This window comes from Natrix helvetica (assembly GCF_964273705.1).
Source record: "Natrix helvetica genome assembly, chromosome: 9".
NCBI classification, from domain to species: domain Eukaryota; kingdom Metazoa; phylum Chordata; class Lepidosauria; order Squamata; family Natricidae; genus Natrix; species Natrix helvetica.
The window spans coordinates 4,410,216-4,433,684 of record NC_138560.1 but is presented as its reverse complement, the minus strand read 5'-3'; the positions used below and the strand labels follow the sequence as shown (position 1 = coordinate 4,433,684).

General features: G+C 46.1%; 1 protein-coding gene across 3 annotated transcripts in view; it reads right to left on the bottom strand.

Moving 5' to 3' along the window:
• Positions 1–23,469, bottom strand: part of ARHGEF1 (Rho guanine nucleotide exchange factor 1) — a 58,236-nt gene that overhangs the window by 34,262 nt on the left and 505 nt on the right. For all 3 annotated transcript variants that reach the window (XM_081961738.1, XM_081961736.1, XM_081961737.1), the window contains exons 2-6: positions 8,387–8,488; positions 7,651–7,734; positions 6,015–6,134; positions 3,391–3,492; positions 3,105–3,147 (exon numbers count right to left, since the gene is read on the bottom strand). In XM_081961738.1, the coding sequence (XP_081817864.1) occupies positions 3,105–3,147; positions 3,391–3,492; positions 6,015–6,134; positions 7,651–7,734; positions 8,387–8,413 (376 nt within the window). In that variant the 5' untranslated portion in view covers positions 8,414–8,488. The remainder of the gene's footprint in view (positions 1–3,104; positions 3,148–3,390; positions 3,493–6,014; positions 6,135–7,650; positions 7,735–8,386; positions 8,489–23,469) is intronic.

Below are 23,469 nucleotides of genomic sequence, written 5' to 3'. Positions count from 1 at the left end.
CAGGGGAGGGACCTGGGCTGTGATTTTTGTGCAAACACAGCAAGAGCAAGGCAAATTGCTTGCAGCTGCTCCCATGCCACAGTCCCTGGCCTGCTCCCATAAAGGAAGTTGTCCCTGGAGCAGCAGAAGAAACCTTGCTAGAATTACAAGGCAACCATTTGTAGGGTGGGTGGCGCAGCTGTTGCGAGACATATGCTCCTCTCCAACACATGAAAGAGGGGGACAATTCTGGATTTAATCTGCAGTTGATCTCCTCCATGAGATCCATAGGGCGGTGATCTGGTGAGGCCCAAGATGTATCTCAGATCAGAAATAAGAACACGGGGAAATATTGGCAAGGGGGAGAAAGCTATTAACAGTTACAGCAGCGTTGTTCAAACTGGGCAACTTTAAAAAAGTTTGGACTTCCAAGTTCCAGCATGCTGGTTGGAGAATACTCACTTCTCCCTCTGGGATTAGAACTCTACCACTCGCTAAAGTTTTGCAATTATTTAATATGCCTTTATTCTATATTGGTCCAGTGGTGAAGATGCCAGTCTAGAAACCAGGAGGCTGTGAGTTCTAGTCTTGCCCTAGGCATGACAGTCAGCTGGGTGATTTGGGATCAATCACCAGGAGACAGTGAGTTCTAGTTCTGCCTTAGGCATGAAAGAAAACTGAGTGATTTGGGGCCAATCACCAGGAGAGTGTGAGTTCTATTCCCGCTTTAAGCATGAAAGATAACTGGGTGACTTTGGGCCAATCACCAGGAGATGGCGAGTTCTAATCCCGCCTTAGGCAAGAGAGCCCGCTGAGTGACTTTGGGCCAATCCCTCTATCTCTCAGTTCAATCCACCTCACAGGGTTGTTGTTGTGGGAAAAATAAGAAGAGGATGGAGTATTATGTATATCAGGGGTGTCCAAACTTGGGAACTTTAAGACTTGTGGAGTTCAACTTCCAGAATTCCCCAGCCAGCCATGCTGGCTGGGGAATTCTGGGAGTTGAAGTCCACAAGTCTTAAAGTTCCCAAGTTTGGACACCCCTGATGTATATTGACTTGCTTATACAAATAATCAAGGCGGGATAAAGCCTAAAATAAAGAAATACTTAAATGCACAACATAAATAAAATGGGAGCTTCTGGCAACTTTTTCCAAATCAGGAACCTCAGTTATGCTTCAGCTCCTCTCTCTCTCTCTCTCTCTCATTCTCTCCTCCGCCCCCCCCTCTCTCTCTCTCCAACTAAGACCTTCTTTACCGAAAACGGTGACAGGATGTCGCTCAGCCCTTCCCCTCTCTAGTCTTTTGGGCAAGCTCAAAACCTATGCACAGTTCAAAGCTCTTCCCCACCCCGGAAATGAGATTTATGCTCTGCCTACAGAGCTTCCAACTGACCTCCTAACCGCCCCCACCGCCCCCCAGCCATTTCAGGGTCCCTTTGAGTGAAGAAAAAGAGAGAGAGAGAGAGAGAGAGAGAGAGAGGGAGGGAGGGAGGGAGGGAGGGAGAGAGAGAGAGAGAGAGAGAGAGAGAGAGAGAGAGAGAGAGAGAAACAGCCTTCCGAGCTTGTGTTGGTAGGTGTGCTCGTCCACAGGTGTGAGGCTTTGCTCAGGCATGGTGTTGCAACCTGCAGGTGTGGCCGTTAGGTGGCACTTGGAAGCTATGAAACCAGCTGGCCCTACACACACACACACACACACACACACCAATAGCCTCCTGTCCTTCCCTGACCGACAGAGACAGAGACAGAGACAGAGACAGAGACAGAGAGAGAGAGAGAGAGAGAGAGAAACCCTCAGATGAGATGAGCTAATTGTTGGCAGGAAAACAGCAGCTCTCCCCACTCTTCAGCTTCCTGTCTTTCATTTAGTTTCACCCGTCCCAGCAGCTGTAGGAAAACCATGGGTGTGTGTTCTGTGTGTGTGTGTGTAGGGTTGGGGAGGGGAGGGGGACTGGCAGAGCTGGAGAAGTTTAGAGAGAGGGTGGGACCTGCAGCTTGGATCAAAGTCGTCCGACGGCAACAGCAGCCGACCCCCATCGCGTGCGTCGTCCAACACTGCGGAAAGTTAGCGCAACTGTTGTGTGTGTGGACCCATGATTCTAATGCCTGCCCCTTCTCTCCTAGGGATCCTTACTGTTCCCCTAGCAGCAGGTCCCAGGGGGAGCGCTGACTTTCAAAGGGGCAGAGGGATATTTTCAGCTTTCTGTCTAAAATTTCAAGGGTGTCCAACTTTAAGACTTGTGGACTTCAGCTCCCAGAGTTCCCTAGTCATCCCGTCAGGCGGCTGAAAGAAGTGCAGCCGAACGAGCTAAAACTTTGCTCTTTCAATGTAAACAATCTAACAAAACAATAATTAACACGGTTCAATTACACCCTCTGAAATCCAGTGGCTTTTTTTCCACAGTTTTGCAGGAAGGGGGAAAAATAAGATCGGCCAGTGTTGGATTCAAAGGTTTAATGTTTAAAACTCCAAATCGCTTTCAGTGTCCACTTGACGTGTTGAGGGTGAACCGAATGCTCCTGAACCAATGAGGTGAAAGAATACATGTTTTTGAATCGATCCGGAAAGTCAAAACCAAACTGATCCATGTTAAGAATTCTGTTCAACTATCCGAATTGAAATACTTCCATTTTTTCAATTACATTCACAATTTAAACCAGATTTTACATGAGTCATTCTGGCCAAAACAACAACCATAGATTGTATTCGTTTCCCCCAGTGCCAGAATATGTTCTACAGAGGAAAAAATTGTGCTCACAGAACCAAAGAAAAAGAGATTCATGCAAATAATTGCTTAAATTTTCTCCAACCTGATGTCCCTTCCAGATGTGTTCAGACTACAACTCCCATAACTCCCAGCGAATACGGCTAACAAAAACCCTAATATCCAGTTAGGAAAGGCTTGATATTCCTAATGGTAGAAGCTACACAAATCCTTACGGCAATCTCATCGAGACTGTGAAAATCAACATCACCACTAGAGGGCAGCAAAGAGATTTTTAAAAAAGCTGGAATGTTTTGCTGCCCTCTGGTGGTCATCTGGATTTCTGCAGCTCACATCTGATCCATTTGTAAACTCTGCTCCAGATCATGCCACAAAATACCTCATGAAAATTGGCTCTTACCCAGTTCAAACTGCACGGCATTTGGAACAGGGACTCTCAGTAGCTGTGAAAGAGATAAGAGAATGCAAGAAGCTGATAAGAATGCAGTGACTGAAAATAAAAGCAACGATCAGTCAGGAAGTCTATCTGGAGCTCCTACTACCCTGTGAAGCAGGGGAACGAGAACAAATGGTGTAAACCTTACCTGGAAGGCAAAAAAAAAAAGGAATCTGCCCCTCATTACCAATTACCCAAATATTTGGAGTGGAAGTTTTGTTTTCAAAAGATCTTCCCAGGATCGACTCACCCCAGTTTTGTCTAAGAAGGCATGGCAAAAATCCACAAATTGCTTCTTGGCTTCCTTGGGCCCAAGGCGGTTTAGGATGAGGTCCACGTGGAGGTAACAGAGCTACGGGGAGAGAAGATATTAAAGGAAACCCACAGAAGCTACCAAAGAGACAGAGCTTGTGTCGTTGTCTTGCAGACATTTCTTTACCCAACTAGGTAACATCATCAGGACTAGAAGAGAGTGGGATTTGCTCGCTCTCTGAACAGACTAACACAGAGAACAACCCCCCCCTGTTGTGGCCTGCCAGCGGCCAGTCAATCTGTCAGCAGAGTCGGACAGTGAGGAGGTTGCGGGGAGGAACATGGGCCAGTCCTGGAGGCTGGGGAAGGCTCGGACGAGGGCTCTGCATTGGAGGCAGAGACGGGGCCAAGGCCATCTGGCAGTGATCAGGTGCCTTCGGAGCTAGACAGCAGTGAGGCAGAGGAACAGCTGGAGCCTGTTCCCAGTGTGAGCATGCACAGAGCTGCTAAAAAAAAAGAACAGCTAAGAAATCAGGGTCGATTGGAAGTAAAGCCACAGGTGGACATGAATGGCCCCTCCCATAGGAAATAAAAGAGGAGCGACCAGGCTCAGAGACCACCAAGGATCCCACAGTCGTCTTCCTCCCCTTTCTCTTTGTCCTCTACTCCACAAACTCCCCTCCCCTCTAACACTGATGACGTTACCTAGTTTGATCACAAAACACCTGCAATAAAATCACCAAGCTCAGAAAGCACAAAAGACCCAACAGTTCACAGTTCTCTTCTCTCACTACTGAAAAAAGGAGAACTCAACTTCTGGTTTAGATTCCTAAAACTTCCTCATTTGGGCCCATTTTTCTAAATGCACAGCGATGCTAGAGGTCTAGTTTGTGAAAAGTGTGGTGGAAGGTAGTCAGGAGGGAGGGAGCTGCTTTCCAGAGGCCAAAGAGGAGCTTGGAAAATCCGATCAGGAGGAAGAGGGTTCAAATAGCTACTCCTCGGTCACATCTGTACTGTTTCCCAGAGTTAGATCTATAGTTATGGCTGGGGAATTCTGGGAATTGAAGTCCACTCATCATCTTAACATTGGAATGTGGGGCGTGACTTGAAAAAAAAATCAGAATGGGTGTCACAATTGGGATTGAAGATTTACTCCCATTTAATAGATACCCTCTCTAGCAATTTTTAAAAGAAATAACTAGCAGCCACAAACTCAGAAAACTCCGTTGTTACAGCCTCAAACCCTCACAGCTTCAATATCAAATTGTCTAGAGGTCACCCCATTCTTAAGAGGTCCGTAAAGGGGGCATGCATAAGCACCCCAGCGTGCCTACCCCCCTGCCTTCTTGTCCCTATTTATCTTTTTTTCCCCCAAATTTATTTTATTTTTTATTCTCTTACATACCATTGTAAGTGTATATTCACATAACCGTTATTCTTCTTTACATTTGCCATTCTTATACATTTGTTATTCCATTTAATAGGTTATAATATACACTTTGAGTTGCTTATTTACCGTCCCTTCTGCCTGTTGTAACACCACCTTCTTTTCCCTTTCTTTTCTCCCTCCCTCCCGTCTCTACTCTCTTCTTTCCTCCTCTCCTTCCCCCTTCCTTCTTCCCTTACCTCTCCCTTACTCCTACTCTTCTTCCCTTTCCTATCCTCTCTCCTTCTCTTCCTCTCCTTTCCATCCTCCTCTCCTGTCCCCCTTTATCTGCATTTAGCAATAGCACTTAGACTTATATACCACTTCAGATCGCTTTTACAGCCCTTTCTAAGCGGTTTACAGTCAGCTTCTTGCCCCCAACAATTTGGGTCCTCATTTTACCCACCTTGGAAGGAGGGAAGCTCACCTTGAGCCTGGTGGGATTCAAACTGCTGAACAGCAGCTAGCAGTCAGCTGCACTCTAACCATTGCGCCATGTCGGGTCTTACATTTACTTCATTTGTTCATGTTTATGTTCATACCTATACTTGTTATCTTGTACACGTTTGACAAACAAACAAATAAAAACACGAGAGGAACATTGGACTTCTTATGGAGTCCCAGGCTGTTTCTCGGTTTGAAGTGTGTTTTTCCCCACACTGATAACCATGTTATGTTTGTCGCCCTTGACAACAATCTCTGTTGCCCGTTGCCAGTTCGGCTGCCACTATATTATGTCACACGTTAATGTTACTTAAGGAGGGTGGCAAGAGTCATGCAATTTCCCTTCCAGTCATACTAGACTCATCCAGTCCAGCAAGAAATGCACCGGTGATTCTCCTACAGCTGTGTTTCTCAACCTTAGTCACTTTAAAACATGTGGACTTCAATCCCCAGGATTTCACAGCCAGCGTTGTTTTGCCTTGGAACTCAATCCATGCTAGCACATCCATGGGAACAGTACCGGCATAAACATGTGTGGATTCAGGGCCTGTTGCACCACAACGCACATTGATAAACTTTGGAGATCCATTTCTAGCAGCTTCAGTGGAGAGGGTGTGGTGCTTCACAGTTACCGGGGGGGGGGGGTGGAGTGGGAGGTTATGCAGAAGAGGAAGAGACTTGAGGCAGTTGCAGTAACACACACACACACACACACACACACACACACACACACAAGGATGTTGTCAGCTCACCACAGGGCTTGAATCAAACTGCAGCACCACATGTTGTATGAAAACCATTAAGTATGCAGGGTGCTTCATCAGAATCTCCAGGTTTTGGAACAAGCTGGTTTGAGCATCTGGGTGCTGGAACTGTGGAGGGAACCCAAAATAGGAAAAAGTCAGAAATAGCTATAGCAGGGGTGTCAAAGCTCAAGGCCCAGGGGCCGGATTTGGCTCGCGGGGTGCTTAGATCCGGCCCATGGGAATGCCCTGGAAACAGTGAAGGACTGGCCCACGGTGCTCAGCCAGCAAAAAAATGGAGCTCGGAAGGGCCCTCCTGACCTCCGTTTTCGCTGGCAGAGGGTTGCAGGAGGCCATCCCAGCCGAAAACAGAGCTCGGCATCCCGTTTTCACTGGCAGAATGCTTGGGCCACCACAGGTGCTCCCGACATGAGTGACATTGAGCTGGCCACGCCCACTCTGGCCCCCAGAGGTCAAACACAACCCTGACGCAGCCCTTAACAAAATCAAGTTTGACACCCCTGAGCTATATGGTCCATAGTGCTCCCTGAGCTTGGTGGCTTTCTTGCAGACGTTTCATTACCCAACTAGGTAACACCATCAGTGCTAGGAGGGAGGGGATTTCGCTCTTATTTTTATATACGAATATCTTGCCCTGGGTATCTACTGTAAGTATATAAAACAAAGAGCAAAGGTAACAAAACATCTGCAAGAAAATGACTAAATTCAGAGAACATCTAGAAGCCTCCTGTCTTTCTCTTCCTCCTCCTCCTCCCTTTTGGCATTGAAGATGTTACCTAGTTTGGTAATGAAACGTCTGCAAGGAAACGACCACGCTCAGAGAGCACTAAGGGCCCCCCAGTTCAATCCTGAGCTACAAATGTTCTTTTCTATCGGTACCAGAAATAGCTTCCTTTGCCGTCTTCAACACCCTTGGGAATGGAATTTCCTCATCCAGCCACTGTAAGGCCAGCTGTCTGTTTCTTCAATCTCCAGTTCAGATCCTCCTGTGGTTTTCATCCCATCCAGCATTAAGAAGAACTATCTTCAGGATGGATTCAGGCCAGCAGCTGATCCAATCTGGCCTTTCTGTTACATGTTCTACTCAATGTATTCCGAATATGCTCAAGTATACACTGGAGCAGTGTTTGTCGATCTTGGCTGCTTAAAGAGGCGTGGACTTCAACTCCCAGAATTCCCCAGCCGGCATGCCGGCTGGGGAATTCTGAGAGTTGAAGTCCATACCTCTTCAAGCAGCCAAGGCTGAGAAAACTCACCTAGAGTATTATATGATCCCAGCTGGAGAACCGATCGCCATCACGAGACTAGATAATATTCAGGTTCCCTGCCCATCTCTTCATTCTACAATTCTTGGGGTCACAAATAACTCTGAGCTTGATCAGGGAGGGGCAGGAGGGACCCCTCTATCTCCATCTCCGGCATGATTCAATAAACTATAGCTAGTCCTCAATTTACGATTGTTAACAGAGCCTGCTTATCACCTGTCGTAAGTTGAGGACTATCTGTATGCATTATAATGTTATTTCTTCCATGCTTTTCCCCAGCCTAATTCCTCCGACCCACTTTATCCTCTTAATCTTCTTAAGGCCCCTCTTGCGTTTGTCCTGCTAATTTCCCCACTTACAGGTTCAATGTCATTTTCAAAATCCTCATCTTCTGCACCAATGATGGACAAAGCCAAGCCCCCTTGAGCTCCCAGGGCTGAACTCTGGAGGAAAAAAAAAGACCAGAAATCCCCAAGGTCATTTAGGCTGGGAGTCACCAACACACACACCCCCCCCGGCCATGGCCCACTACCAGGCCATGTATGTATGTATGTATGTATGTCTACCTATCTATCTAAACTACCTACCTACCTACCTGCAATCTGTCTGTCTGTCAGTTTGCCTGTCATCTGTCATTTATCTGTCTGTCTGCCTGCCTCTCTACCTTCATATTTATCCGTCATCTATCTGTCTGTCATCCATCCATCTACCAGTATCAATCTACTCATCATCCATCTATCTGCGTGTCTGTCTGTCATCTATTTGTCTGCCTGCCTACCTTCCTATTTATCCATCATCTATCTGTCATCCATCCATCTACCAGTATCAATCTACCTATCCATCATCCATCTATTTGCGTGTCTGTCTGTCTGTCTGACATCTATTTGTCTGCCTGCCTACCTTCCTGTCTATCATCTACCTGTCATCCCTCCATCCCTATCTATCTATCTATCCATCCATCCATCCATCCATCTGTCATCCATCTATCTGTGTCTATCATCTGTCTCTGTCTCTGCCATCTATCTATCTATATCCATCCATCCATCCCCATGCCCTTCCATCCTACTTGCAAGCACACCCAAGCCAATGACTTACCCCATTGTAACCCTCCTCTAACTCCATTCTGCCCCCTTGGGGGGGAGGGAGGGCCTCCAGCACCTGAGTCAGGGTGTCCAAATAGCCTCGGTCAGCATACACCTAGTGGCACAGAAATAGTATTATAATTATCATATACAAAACAGCGTGACATCTCGTGTTCCTGTTTGTTAGCTGGCATTGGCCTTCATTTGCATCAAGCCCTTCCCAAGAACTTAGGACGTCATAGTGTTTTGACGTATTATTATCACTATCATGATGGTTCGTTGCAGCCAGCCAGATGTTTAGATTGGATTTGGCATTTTGGTCCCACTATTGAATCCTTTCAAAAGACCTGTGACAGGCAGATGTGGATAAATGGACAGCTTCTATCAGCAATGCACGACCCCAGAATTGAAAATCAGGGGTAAATCAAGCAGAATTTCCAAACCTGGCAACTTTAAGACTTGTGGACTTCCTATATACTGCTCTATTTGTCTCAAATTGTAGAGGGTCTCCTGTTTGAGCAGAGGGTTGGACTAGAAGACCTCCAAGGTTTCTTCCAGCTCTAGTCTGATTAATTGATTGAAATAGGAATGAAGGGCATTGGGGTTGTGGCTAAAACTTAGAGCTTAGCAATTTTAACATGGGTGGATTCCAAATCCATCTGAATTCCCCAGCCAGCACATGTGGAATTCAATTGATCCAGCAACCCAAATTCTCCACCTGGCATGCTTGGACTTTAGCATGGTGGCCGCCATCTTGAATTTATCACCTCTCCTTGCATACATCCATGAAAGTCGCCCCTTGTTCATTCACATTTGCAATGGTCTATGGTGCTTCTTACCCTTCTCACATCACCTGGCCAACAAAAATGTGTGCATAGTGAAGGCTGTGGTTTTCCTAGTTGCAATGGATGGCTGTGAAGGTTGGACCACAAGGAAGGCTGAGCGCCAAAGAATGGAGGCCTTTGAACTCTGGTGCTGGAGAAGACTCCTGCATTGAGTCCCTTGGACTGCAAGGCCATCCAACCGGTCAGTCCTAGAGGAGATCCACCCTGACTGCTCTTTAGAAGGCCAGATCCTGAAGAGGAAACTCAAAGACTTATGGCCACCTAATGAGAAGGAAGAAAGACTCCCTGGAGAAGAGCCTCAGGGTGGGAAAGATTGAGGGCAAAAAAAGAAGAAGGGGATGGCAGAGAAGGAAGTGGCTGGATGGAGTCACCAAAGCAGTCAGCGTGAGCTTCAATGGACTCCGGAGGATGGTAGAGGACAGGAAGGCCTGGATGAACGTTGTCCATGGGGCCGCGATGGGTCGGACACAGCTTCTCAACTAACAACAAATGGTGCTTCTGCTTTTCCTTTTTCCTGTGATAAAATGCCCAATGTCTGGGATATTTGAAAATTATCGTTATCAATATTTCTTTTGTTTTCTCTGAATTCTGGACACAGGCCCAACCCTCCATCACTCTTTCCCAACCTTGACAACTTTAAGAGGTTTGGACTTCAACTCCCAGAATTGATTGAATGCATCCAACGTGATTTAGTTTGGGGTGTGGGAAAAAGCCAAGTGTCTCCAACCCATCTCCAGGGATATAGGCAAAAAAAAAAAAGAGGTATAGAACACGGGGGAGATTTCATACACAGGAAGGTATTCAAGCAACCCCCACCCCAGCCCCCATTACTCAGAAATTCCTGCCTTAGGTGGAGGTGTGTGTGGCATGAATACTGCCTCTGTTACCGACAAAGAGGCCTCAGAGAAGCGGCTGGCAGTAGGGGAAGTCCACACCCCACAGGCAGCCTGACTCATCGAGGGCATCTTTCCAACAGGCTGGCTGGTTGGCACTAAGGCAGGGAGGAGCTCCCTTTGGGGAGGGGGAAATGGGTCCAGAAATAGCAGCACCTCAATGCAACACCCTGGAGGGCTCTAGGGTGGGATTCTGTCCAATAGCAAGAGCAACAGCACAGCGTAATCCTTGACACGACAATTGAGCCCAACATTTCTGCTGTTAAGGGAAGGAGGGAGGGAGAAGGAAGAGCAATAGCACTTAGACTTATATACCGCTTTACAGCGCTTTACAGCGCTCTCTAAGCGGTTTACAGAGTCAGCCTCTTGCCCCCGACAATCTGGGTGTCTTCATTTGACTGACCTTGGAAGGATGGAAGGCTGAGTCAACCTTGAGCCGGTCAGGATTGAACTGATGGCAGTCGGCAGAGTTAGCCTGCAGTACTGCATCTAACCACTGCGTCACCACGGCTCTTATATAGGCTATAAGAACAGGAAAGCCTGATCAAGTCCGACCTTCCCTCCCTTTGGGTACCAAAAAGAGTCAGGCCGAAGGAGTCTTGAAATTCTGTTGCTAAGCAAGGCGATGCTTACGAATCGCAGCGGATTTTACGACCTCTTTTGACCACGGCTGTTAAGCGAATCACTGCAGTTGTTAAGTGACTTGTGGTTGTTAAGCAAATTTAACTTTCCCCCATTGACTTCCCTTGTCGGAAGCAGGCTGGGAAGTTTGCAAAACGATGGTTTGCCAAGAGGTCACATTTTGATCACAAGACCATGGAAAGGCTGCGATGGTGGATGTTTTTTTCCAGTGGATGTTATTTTGAACAGTTGCTAAACGAATGATTGTAAGCACTAGCTACAGAGGTGTGTGTGGGGGGGGACGACGACACTGTGGCTCAGTGGCTAAGACGCTGAGCTTGTTGATCAGAAAGATCGGCAGGCAACGGTTCGAATCCTTAGCATCACATAACGAAGTTAGCTCCCATTACTTGTCCCAGTTTCTGCCAACCTAGCAGTTCGAAGGCATGTAAACAATGCAAGTAGAAAAATAGGGAAGGTAACAGTGTTCTGTGCACCTTTGGCATTTAGTCATGCTGGCCACATGACCACGGAGACGTCTTCGGACAGGGCTGGCTCTTCGGCTTTGAAACGGAGATGAGCACCGTCCCCTAGAGTCGGGAACGACTAGCACATATGTGCGAGAGGAACCTTTACCTTTACCTTACAGGGGTGGTAATCAGTTATTATCCCTACTGGTTTGCAAATGTGAGCCCACGCACCATCCACACATTCGCTCAGCATTCTACGCATGTGCTTTGATCGTGTGTGCGGCTTGCACAAATGCACACGGCTTGTAAACATGCCCAAATAGGACGAGATAGAGCTGGGGTGGGTGGGCAGGCCCACCCACAATTTCCACTCCCAGTTGGGGCGAACCACCCCGAATTGGCTGAATACCACCTCTGACTATCTATATCAGTGTTTCTCAACCTTGGTGACTTTAAGTCCTGGCTGGGTGATTCTGGGAGTTATACAATACAATAGCAGAGTTGGAAGGGACCTTGCAGGTCTTCTAGTCCAACCCCCTGCCTAGGCAGGAAACCCTATACCGTTTCAGACAAATAGCTATCCAACATCTTCTTAAAGACTTCCAGTGTTGGGGCATTCACAACTTCTGGAGGCAATTTCTGTTCCACTGATTAATTGTTCTAACTGTCAGGAAGTTTCTCCTCAGTTCTAAGTTGCTTCTCTCCTTGATTAGTTTCCACCCATTGCTTCTTGTTCTACCCTCAGGTGCCTTGGAGAATAGCTTGACTCCCTCTTCTTTGTGACAACCCCTGAGATATTGGAAGACTGCTATCATGTCTCCACTAGTCCTTCTTTCTATTAAACTAGACATACCCAGTTCCTGCGACAGTTCTTCATATGTTTGAGCCTCCAGTCCCCTAATCCTCTTTGTTGCTCTTCTCTGCACTCTTTCTAGAGTCTCCACATCTTTTCTACATCGTGGTGACCAAAACTGAATGCAGTATTCCAAGTGTGGCCTTACCAAGGCCTTATAAAGTGGTATTAACACTTCAAGTGATCTTGATTCTATCCTTCTGTTTATGTAGCCTAGAACTGTGTTGGCTTTTCTGGCAGCTGCTGCACACGGCTGGCTCCTATTTCAATGGTTGTCCACTAGGACTCCAAGATCCCTTTCACAGTTACTACTGTTGAGCAAGGTACCACCTATGCTGTACCTGTGCATTTCGTTTTTCTTGCCTAAATGTAGAGCCTTACTCTTTGAGAGTTGAAGTCCACAGGACTTAAAAGTCGCCAAGGTTGAGAAACACTGATCTACATTCTTTTTTCAGGGCTTGGCGTAAAGCAGCAGGGAAAAGGCATTAAGGACTGGCTACTTGCAGCCGCCGAATGAGAAAACCATGGGCTCTTTAGCAGGCAATTTTGGCACCTAAAAAGTTTTGAGGCTCAATAAAATCTGCACAAATTAAATGAAACCACATTCTGAAGTTCCTTTCAGGACATGTTTACACCCGGCCCATCATCAGAGATTCACCATTTAGCCACCTGCAGACCTAGAAACTAATTCCAGAAGGCAACATAAAACAGGATAAATCAAAAGCCGGGTCGTCTTTTGTCATTCTGGGCCCGCCGACAGCCCACAAGAACGAGAAATGCAAACTCGGGACAGTAACCATTCTTGAAGACTAGTAGCTTTATCATAGGCAGGCATATCTTTGCAGCAGGAGTAAGCTGAATTTGAAACTGAATGTCATGTTTTTAAGTAGAGAGCTTCCAGCTAAGGAAATATTTTCCTTTAAAGAGGCTCTGGGTTGTTATTGTTATTGTTTTAACAGTCATCCAGCCATAGACACACACCCATAAATTCAAGATATTGCTCCTATGTGCATTCCGATGTACTTAGTAGAAAAAACCCCAGCTACTGCTGGATTTCTGCCAATAAACAGACATAAGATTTGCTTAGTGGAAGAGAAAAGACAACAACCTCCAAATTACAGCCCAAAAATGTAACTTTGGGAACAACCTGTTAGGTTTTCAGAGGAGCTGGAAACAATCACTTTGGTCTAGTGGTTATAGCTCCGGGCTGGAAAGCAGGAGACTGGGAGTTCTAGTCCCCCTTTAGCGTGAAAGCTGTCTGGGTGACTATGGGCCAATCACCAGGAGGCTGGGACTTCTAGTCTCGCCTTAGGCATGAAAGCCAGCTAGGTGACTTTTGGATAATCACCAGGAGACTGGGAGTTCTAATGCCATGAAAGCCAGTTGGGTGACTTTGGGCCAATCACCAGGAGGTTGGGAATTCTAGTCCTGTTTTAGGCATGAAAACCAGCTGGGTGACTCCCAGGAGACTGGGAGTTCTAATGCCACCTTAGCCATGAAAGCCAGCTGGGTGACTTTGGGCCAATCACCAGGAGGTTGGGAATTCTAGTCCTGTTTTAGGCATGAAAACCAGCTGGGTGACTTTGGATAAATCACCAGGAGACTGGGAGTTCTAGTCCCACTTTAGCCATGAAAGTCAGCTGGGTGACTTTTGGATAATCACCAGGAGGTTGGGAATTCTAGTCCTGTTTTAGGCATGAAAGCCAGCTGGGTGACTTTGGGCCAATCACCAGGAGGTTGGGAATTCTAGTCCTGTCTTAGGCATGAAAGTCAGCTGGATGACTTTGGATCAATCACCAGAAGACTGGGAGTTCTAGTCTCACTTTAGGCATAAAAGCCAGCTGGGTGACTTTGGGCCAGTCAGCCTCTTTCAGCCCAACCCACCTCACAGGGTTGTTGTTGTTGTGTGAAAAATAGGAGGAGTAAGGAGTATTGCAGGGGTGTCCAAACTTGGGAACTTTAAGACTTGTGGACTTCAACTCCCAGAATTCCCCAGCCAGCATGGCTGGGGAATTCTGGAAATTGAAGTCCACAAGTCTCAAAGTTCCCAAGTTTGGACACCCCTGGAGTATTGGATATGTTCGCCACTCTATTTGTAAAAATAATAATAATAAAGGCGGCATAAAAACAAACAAAACCCCTATAATTCCCAGCCAGCCGAGGACGAGGGGAGCTGTGCTAATACGTCTAGAGAGGATCAGTCTGCAGAACACAAAAGAATGTTAGCGAGCCAGCTTTTTTTAAAAATCCATCTCTTTGTTTCCTTGCTACAATAGGAATTAGCCCAACATTATATGCAGTAATGCTATTTGAATGGGCAAATAAAGTCCCCTGTAAAAGGTACCTAGGCGAGGCAAAAAACTGTGACCAAAAACGGTGCATCGAAGCACCCCAAAATACAAATGCAGTTGCGGTAAGCCAATATCCTCACTTTCACCAGAAAATATCTCCCTTGCAAAAGATAACATGCAAAAGACACAACCCTATCACTGACCGACGCCAATCTTAGAGAGCAAACAGGAAGCAAATAAATGGAAATTTGCAAATAAAAACAAGGCATTAGCTGCCACTATAGCAGAGAGAAAGCAAGGTATAACAACTTGCAAAAGGATCCTGGAGACAACAGGTTGCAGGGAATCAGGGAAGCTACGGGGGTGTAAGATTAGCACACACTAATTTCCTTTGAGAAGTGAGGACAAGTGAGTCATGCAAGTTCCTAATCCTTTAATATAGCGTTTCTCAACTTTGGCAGAAGTGTGGACTTCAACTCCCAGAATTCCCCAGCCAGAACGCTAGCTGGGGAATTCTGGGAATGGAAGTCCAAGTGTCTTAAATGTTGCCTATGCTTAGAAATTGCTGTAACTACGGTATTTTTCGGAGTATAAGACGCTTTTCCCTCAAAAAAAGAGGGTGAAAATCTGGGTGCGTCTTATACACTGAACACAGCATTTTTTGCCTCCCGAAACCCTGCTCCCTTCAACAAAATGGCCGTGCATAGCATTTAGGAGGCTATCAAGAGTGCTCTTGGGGACTGGGGAGGGCAGAAATGAGCCGTTTTTTGCTCAATTCCCCCCCCCCCCCAGCTCCCAGGAGCACTCTGTAAGCCTCCTAAAGGCTATGCATGCCCTTTTTTGGACAAAAAACGTTTTGAGGGGGGCCACCCCCCAGGAGCACTCTACAAGCCTCCTAAAGGCTATTCATGCCCTTTTGGGGGGGGGAGGGCCTGTTTTCGTGAAAAACGAGTTGTTTTGGGGAGGCCTGCAGAGTGCAAAAACTTATTTTTTTAATTTGCCTCGTCAAAATCTTGGTGCGTCTTATACTCTGAAAAATACGGTACTCTATCATCCAATATCCAACATCACCCAAGGATCTGACCTCCCTTATACTACAGGTAGTCCTCGACGTATGACCACAATTGAGCCCAACATTTCTGCTCTTATGTTAAGACATTTAAGTGCATTTTGCCTCATTTCTCCAGGGAGTCCTTCCTTCTCATTAGGTGGCCAAAGTCTTTGAGTTTCCTCTTCAGGATCTGGCCTTCTAAAGAGCAGTCAGGGTGGATCTCCTCTAGGACTGACCGGTTGGATGGCCTTGCAGTCCAAGGGAATCGCAGGAGTCTTCTCCAGCACCAGAGTTCAAAGGCTTCCATTCTTTAGCGCTCAGCCTTCCTTAGGGTCCAACTTTCACAGCCATCCATTGCAACTGGGAAAACCATAGCCTTGACTGTACGCACTTTTGTTGGCAGGGTGATGTCTCTCCTTTTTAGTATGCTATCTAGATCATCCAGATTATTATACAAAAAAAACAGCCCACAGTATTTTCAGATCGCACCAACTTCCTGGATCAGGAAGTGATGTAAAGGTACACACACACACACACACAACTGCAGAGCAAGAGACACTCTCAAGAGCTATTGGCACACAACCAAGTTTCACAATGTCAGAAGGCAGTAACCTTCTGATAAAAGGAAAGCTAAGGGTTAAACCAGCATTCTACGTTTTTGGCCAGTGAAGAGACATGTAACTCAAGGAAAGGCAAGAGGTGTACTAGGATCCACCAGTAGACGGATCACTGATGTATGGTAGATCTAAAAAAGTTTCTCAACTTTAAATGACATCTTAACACTATATTTCAAATACTTTAATTGAACTATCTGGATCGCTGTTTCTCACGTTGCCCAATTTTAACGTGCTTGGATTTCAACTCCCAGAATTCCCCAGCCAGCTATGCTGGCTGGGGAATTTTGGGAGTTGAAGTCCAAGCATCTTAAAATTGCCAAAGTAGAGATCTGGATCATTAAAAAACCAAAATGGAGACATAACTCTGGATTTGCAGCGGGGATCTCTTACTTTAGCAACTTGATGCTCCTACTCTTTGCCACAAAACCCAAACTGTCCAGGGCTTCTGCTAACAATTTGCCATCTAATTGAAACCCTCAAGTGTTTTGAGCTGCTTGGAGGAGTTCCTTCCCAAACCTTCCTTCTTGCCGTCCCTTATGGCGGTCCACACTTTTATGGGAATTACAGACACCGCTGTTCCTTTCGTCTTCTCAGGATGTCCCCCCAAAAACTACTTGAGGCTCAGGAAACAGGTAAAAAAGAAGAGCAGAATTGGAAGGGACCTTGGAGGTCTTCTAGTCCAACCCCCTGCTCAAGCAGGAAAACCTCTACCACTTCACACAAACGGCTGTCCAATCTCTTCTCAAAAACCTCCAGTGATGGAACAAAGTACAACTTCTGGTGGCAAGCTGTTCCCCTGATTCATTATTCTGCCCGGAAAGAGAGTCAGCCCAACATGATGCCATGTGGAATCTCAATGCATCCTAAAAACTGTGGCGAGAGGACACCAAAAACGCTTCTTGTTGACACAGATGCCCTATCTGTCTTGCCCAGACAACGCACAAGCAAGCAAAAATAGTTGGAAACAGTTGAAAAGCACTTCGCGGAGCAGAAGCAAAAACGAAACCAACAGGAAATGCCACCCTAACTCACTTCTCATGGTCCTTTATCGTCCCCTGAATTACAGACTTGTTTCTATATGTGTGTGTGTGTGTGTTTGTGTGTGTGTGTTGTATTTGTGCTGATAAATAAATAAAGGGAGACTAGTATAGATCTATTTCAAGCTATTTAGCTCTCATCAGCTAGCCATACCCTTACTGGGAATCGAACCAGGGCTGTATTGCATATTAGGCCGATGTAATTGCCACTAAGTGAGCTCCCTCCCATATTTGGGCATACCAGGGGTTGTAACACAAATACATATATATCCTTTCCTCCTAGGCTTTTTCCACCTCGCCTAGCTTTCCTTTTCCCCAAAAAGAAACGCAGGAGGTGGGACTTTTGAGATAAGTCAACAGGCCCAGAGGGAAGGGCTACGATGAATATCCCCCCCCCCCCCGCCCCAAGGCTGCAAATTCAACCGTGTTAAGAGAAAAGATCCCTGGTAGGCCCTGAACAGTTTCAGACAATAGCGAAAAGCTCTTTTACGGAACATCTAACAAACAGCGAAAACCTCTTTTACGGAACATCTAACAAAATATACGTAGCCTTCCGTTTAAAAAAAGAAAATGACTGAAGGAATGTCAGCTGTTATGATAAACAGAGATAAGGTTACAGTCTTGGCATTTTTAACAATACAATCAGAAGTTACAGCAGCTAAGATGCACCTATTCCCTGTGGCCATCTAAACATGCACATTTGATTTTTAAAAAGTCACCTCTCTCTCGTTTTTTTTCCAGTTTCTTCAGCCTCTCTGATGCATGACCCTTTGCAGCAAACAATTTTTTTTTTGAAAAGACTGAGAAATAACTATCTACTGTTTTGAATTCAAGTCGAATCAGGTGCAGAGTTGAAACCCGTGTAATTTCCTGTTGGGAGTCATCACACCATCTAATTATTACAAGTAAGGCAAGCTTGCTAACTTCCCCTCCCTTCTTTTCTGACACCTCCCTTCAATTGTCAAAACTGAGCTTTCTTGGGTCAGGGAAACTCTGTCTGTTTTCTAGAGCAATAGTTCTGAAATTGGGCCACTTTAAGCAGGGTGGACTTCAACTCCCAGAATTCCCCAGCCAGCCATGTTGAAGTCCACCCTGCTTAAAGAGGTCAAACTTGAGAAACTCAGATTTACATTATTAAAAAAAAGCTAAAAAGAAAAGCACCTCTGGATTTGCAACAAGATCTCTTACTTGAAACAGCATTTTTTGCATCTAAACTGGGTGGGGGGGTGTTATTGGTGTCCTAGGCAAAATGGGGAATTCTGGGAGTTGAAGTCCACACATCTTAAAAGTTACCACGGTTGGGATACTTGTGTCGAACATTAAAATAAAACTAAAAAAAAAGTGCGAGTATTGGGTTTGCAACAAGATCTCTTGAAGCAACATTTTGGCATCTACACTCAACAGATGGGCCTTGGGTCCTATGCAAAATGGGGGATTCTGGGGAGTTGAAGTCCACACATCTTAAAAGTTACCAAGGTTGAAAAACTCATGTCTAAGAACATTTTTAAAAAAGAGAGATGCGTCTCTGGATTTATAACTGTGATCTCTTTACTTGAAAGCACATTTCTGCATCTCGGTTCAACTGGCAGGTCTTGAAGGGGGGGGGGAAGAATGTTCCTATGCAAAATGAGGAATTCTGGGAGTTGAAGTCCAGACTTTGCTAAGGTTCAGAAACATTGCTGCAGAGGGCTAAGCATCTGTAACAAGTTGCGTTTCAAAAGAAGCAAACTCATTCTGCAAATGTGGTCGTCCTGTCATGTCGCCAAGAAGCACAACAGACAGAGCTTTGCTAATCACGATGGAGATTAAATGGGGGGTGAGGGAAGAAGGGATGAGTTATGGTCTGCTGGTAGAAAACATATGGCATGGCCTCACGGCATTAAGGGGGAGAGGATATGGCAGAAAGCAGAAAAACAGAAGGAGGGAGGGAGAGGGGGAGAGAGAGAGAGAGAGATGGAGAGAGAGAGAGAAGTTTGGTCTTCCCTGCCCCTTCCCCCCCCCCCCCAAACCACACATCTCTTGGCTTGCACCCTCTCACTGACCTCACCAGCTGAAGAGGCTTGTTTGGCCTTCCTGGGTAGAAAAATCTTTGGCACACAAAGGCTTGTCTCAGGACAGACAGGGGGGTGAGAAAACGGGAGGAGAATTTGTCCTGGCACTAGAGTGGACAGATGGAAGAAAGCAGGTAATACTGTTGCAGCTGTGGGTCACCCCTTGAACGGGGAGATCGGTGACAAAAAAAAAGTGATAATAAAAAATAGAATGATTGTGGCAAGAGAAACAAAAAGGCAGTCCCAATAGTTAATTACCACTAATAGATGCTTTGGGGACAAGATCAAAACAATTGGAGCACCCCTTGTCTGCAATGGTGCAGGGCAGTGATGGCGAATATTTTCGGCACCAAGTGCCCAAACTAAAAGGCGCATGTGTGCATGCCGGAGTCCCGGAAACTTGAAGATCAGTGGGCCGGCGCACGCACACATGCTGGAAACCAAAAGAGCAACTGCCAACGGCATGCGTGCCCAGAGAGAGGGTGTAGTGTCTCCTGCTTGAGCAGAGGGTTGGGCTAGAAGACCTCCAAGGTCCCTTCCAACTCTGTTGTTTTCTGTTTCTGAAGACCATCGGCATTGACAACATCCCCAGCAGTCAATTGCAAACGGCAGCTTGACCGTTTGCAACTGACATCCTTCTACCCTGATTTTAAACAGCATCAAACAGCCCCTTCTGCCCGTCCCTGGTTCTTGGAAAATACTCATTGGATGGGTGAAAAAGGCCAAATCCAAATCTCAACATCTGGCTGTGAGACAATCCATAATAAATAACAGTAACAGCACTTTTGGCCAACCCCACGAGGGCCACTTTGGGCTCTAAGGGGGCCTGTATTTCTGACGCATCCGCTTCAAAGCATCTACTTCTGTTCTAGCTCCTTGGTTAAAAAACATTTGTATAAACATCCTGCAACCACTCTCAGCAGTCTGGGCAAGAATATGAAGCAGCAAAATGAAAAAAAAGAAGAGAGAGAGGACAATCCCTGCCCGAGTTCCTGGGAAATGGGCTGGATAAAGACTGTGATAGAAGGCTTGTTCTGGGATTAGAAGTGGGGGCAATAAACATAAATAAATGAACAGCTACTGCATGAGCTAAGGGATACCAAACAGGCGCAAAAGATAAACGTTAACTATGTAGGAGTTACTGTTTTGACTCTGATCCCAGGCCTAAAGGAAGCTACACAGCCCTTTTAACGCTCCAGACTTCAGAAGAACAGGGAGTCCTCGGTTTATGACCACAGTCGAGCCCAAAATTTCTGGGTGATTTCTGGAGCCAGGCAGTTGTGAGCTGGGTTTTCCTTGCCTGCCCCAGTTGTTAAACAAATCGCTGCATCTGTTAAGTTAGCAACATGGTTGTTAAGTGAATCCGTTTTCCCCATTGGCTGTCAGGAGGTCGCAAAAGGAGACCGCATGGCCCAGAGGCCTTGCAACTGTCATAAAGACAAGTCAGTTGCCAAGCATCTGAATTTTGATCATGCAACCAGAAGGCATATGCAATGGTTGTAAGTGTGAAAAAACGGTTATAAACCATTTTTTCCCCAGTACTGTTGTAATGGTCATTAAACAAACTGTTCTAAGTCGAGGACTACTTGAAATAGAGTTGGAAGGGACCTTGGAGGTCTTCTAGTCTGACCCTCTGCTCAAGAAGGAAACCCAATGCCATTCCAGACAAATGGTTGCCCAATCTCTTCTTTAAAATTTCCAGTGTTGGAGCATTCACAACTTCTGGAGGCAAGGAGTTCCACTGATTCATTGTTCCCACTGTCAGGAAATTTATTCTCACAATAAAGGAACAATTAATAAAGATGACAGATTTGGCAATGATGGCTGAGTTAACGGCCCTCTCTCGGGAGAAAAAAAAACCACTGAAAAAATTTCATTTATAATTGGAAGCCCTCTGTGGTCTTTTTGCAAGAGATGGAGAAAAAAAATCCAATTTTGACATATGGATGGGATGATTGTTGAAATTTTAATAGGGACAAAAAAAAAAGAACATATTTTAATTTCCCCTTTTCTTTTTTGGGGCGGGGGGGGGAATGGATGTTACACTTTTAAACTAAGAGTCGAATGAAAATGTCCTCTACGTGATTCGGGGAAGTCAGAAGTCATTCCATTTTTGTTTTCCTTTCTTTCTTTTTATCTTTGCTGTTGGTTATTTTACTCTTACCTTTTCTCTTGTTAGTTTATGTTGCTTTTAATGTGTATGCTTTGCAAAACGTAGTAACATTATTTGATTTAAAAACAATAACAAGAAATGACCTTCCCAAACATATCCTAGTCTAGGGACAGCGCCCTTCTTCATCTAAAACTTTTAACCCAAATCTGGAAAAATAAAGAGTATTCATAAATACCATCTGTTCCAAGCTTTATTCTAGCTTTATTTTCCACGCTTCTTCACCACTTTGTGGTGCCCACAAAGTCCGTGTGCCCCCCCCCATCAATCCATAGAGGCCCGCTAGATCTCTGAAGCAAATCTGCATTTCTTTAAAGATTCAATGATTGCTCAAAATGCAAAGGAAAGCAAAATATCCTTTTTTAAAACCATAAGGTTGATTACTGTCCCTCCACACACAAACACAATTGTCATTGCACAGGACTAAACCCTGCATGACTACATTTTTAAATTCTCACCCTGTCCTTGGCTACAGGTAGCCCTGGATTTAACAACTATTTGTTTAGGGACTGTTTTGAGTTACAACGGCACAGAAAAAGTGGTTTACGGCTATTTTTCACACTTAACAACTGTGGCAGTGGTCACCTGATCAAAATCTAGACCACTTGGCAACTGCATGTTATTTATGATGGCTGCAGTGGCTGACCTCTGGCAAGCAAAGTCAATAGGGAAGCCAGATTTCACTTAACGACCGGGTTCCTAACTGAACAACTGCAGCCATTCACTTAGCCACAGAGGCAAAACATTTAACAACAGAAATGTAGAGCTCAATGATGGTCGCAAACGGAGGACTACCTGTGTTTTGGATTCTAGAACTCATCTCAACTTTATGTCTTTTAGGAATAGACCAGGAGTCGTAAAAAGAAAGAAAGAAAGAAAGAAAGAAAGAAAGAAAGAAAGAAAGAAAGAGGGAGAGAATGTGAAAGAGAAAGAAAGAGGGAAGAAGGGAGGGAGGGAGAGAGAGAAAGAAAGAAGAGGGAGAGAGTGTGAGAGAGAAAGAGGGAGGGAGGGGGGAGGGGAGAGAGAGAAAGAAAGAAAGAAAGAGGGAGAGAGTGTGAAAGAGAAAGAAAGAGGGAGGGAGGGAGGGAGAGAGAGAAAGAAAGAAAGAGGGAGAGAGTGTGAGAGAGAAAGAAAGAGGGAGGGGGAGGGGGAGAGAGAGAAAGAAAGAAAGAAAGAAAGAAAGAAAGAAAGAAAGAAAGCAGGAGAGAGAGAGAGAGAGAGAGAGAGAGAGAGAGAGAGAGAGAAATATTTTCCATTCTGCATTTCAAAGGCCAAACCACCCACCAAAACGTTTCAGGACATTTTTTAAAAAAATAATATGTTTTTAAGCTAACTCTAGATCTTAAGGTTCAAGTTGGTAGAACAAAGTGCAAAGAGCATGTACAGAATGCTCCAGGTTCTTAATCCTCCCCCTCTCGCTCCCCGCAAAGAAGGGGGGATTTAGATCATCTGGCATCCCCAAGGCGAGATTTCCGAGAATAGGACCGGGGCTTTTCCGCAGACGGCAGGCAAGGAAACCCACTCTGCGCGCGCTCAGAGACCCTCTTCCTTTCCTTCCTTCCCAGCCCGAGGCCGGCGTTAACCCCTGCAGCTTCCCGGTCCCAGTTCAGTCTCCACCGTCCTTCCCCGGAGCCGGTTTGGACCCGGAGCTCCTTTTCCCGGGCGACGCGACTTCCAGCCGCGCTTACTCGCCAGTAAAAGCGCGGGCCCGCTGGAGGGCCCGATCCCGCCCGCACGTGAATCCGGCTAGGCGGGCCAGGGCAAGGCACGGGAAGGGAGGTGGGCAGAAAACTGTGAGGGGAGAATAAAAGTGCGAGGGGGAGGACAGGAAAAATGGGAGGGGGAAACCACAAAAGTGGGAGGGGGGGACAGGAAAAGTGGGAAAGGGAAACAAAAGTGGGAGGGGGAACAAGAAAAGTGGGAGGGGGGACAGGAAAAATGGGAGGGGAAACAATAAAAGTAGGAAGGGGAAACAATAAAAGTGGGAGGGGGACAGGAAAAGTGGGGGGAAGGAAAAGTGGGAGGGGGGAAAGAAAGTAGGAGGGGGGGACAAGAAAAGTGGGGGCCGACGGGAAAAGTGGGAGGGGGGGACCGGGAAAGTGGGAGGGAGAAACAAGAAAAGTAGGAGGGGGACAAGAAAAGGGGGGCAGGGAGGGAGGGAGGACCCCCTCCCCAGACCCGCTGGCTACCCCTTTCC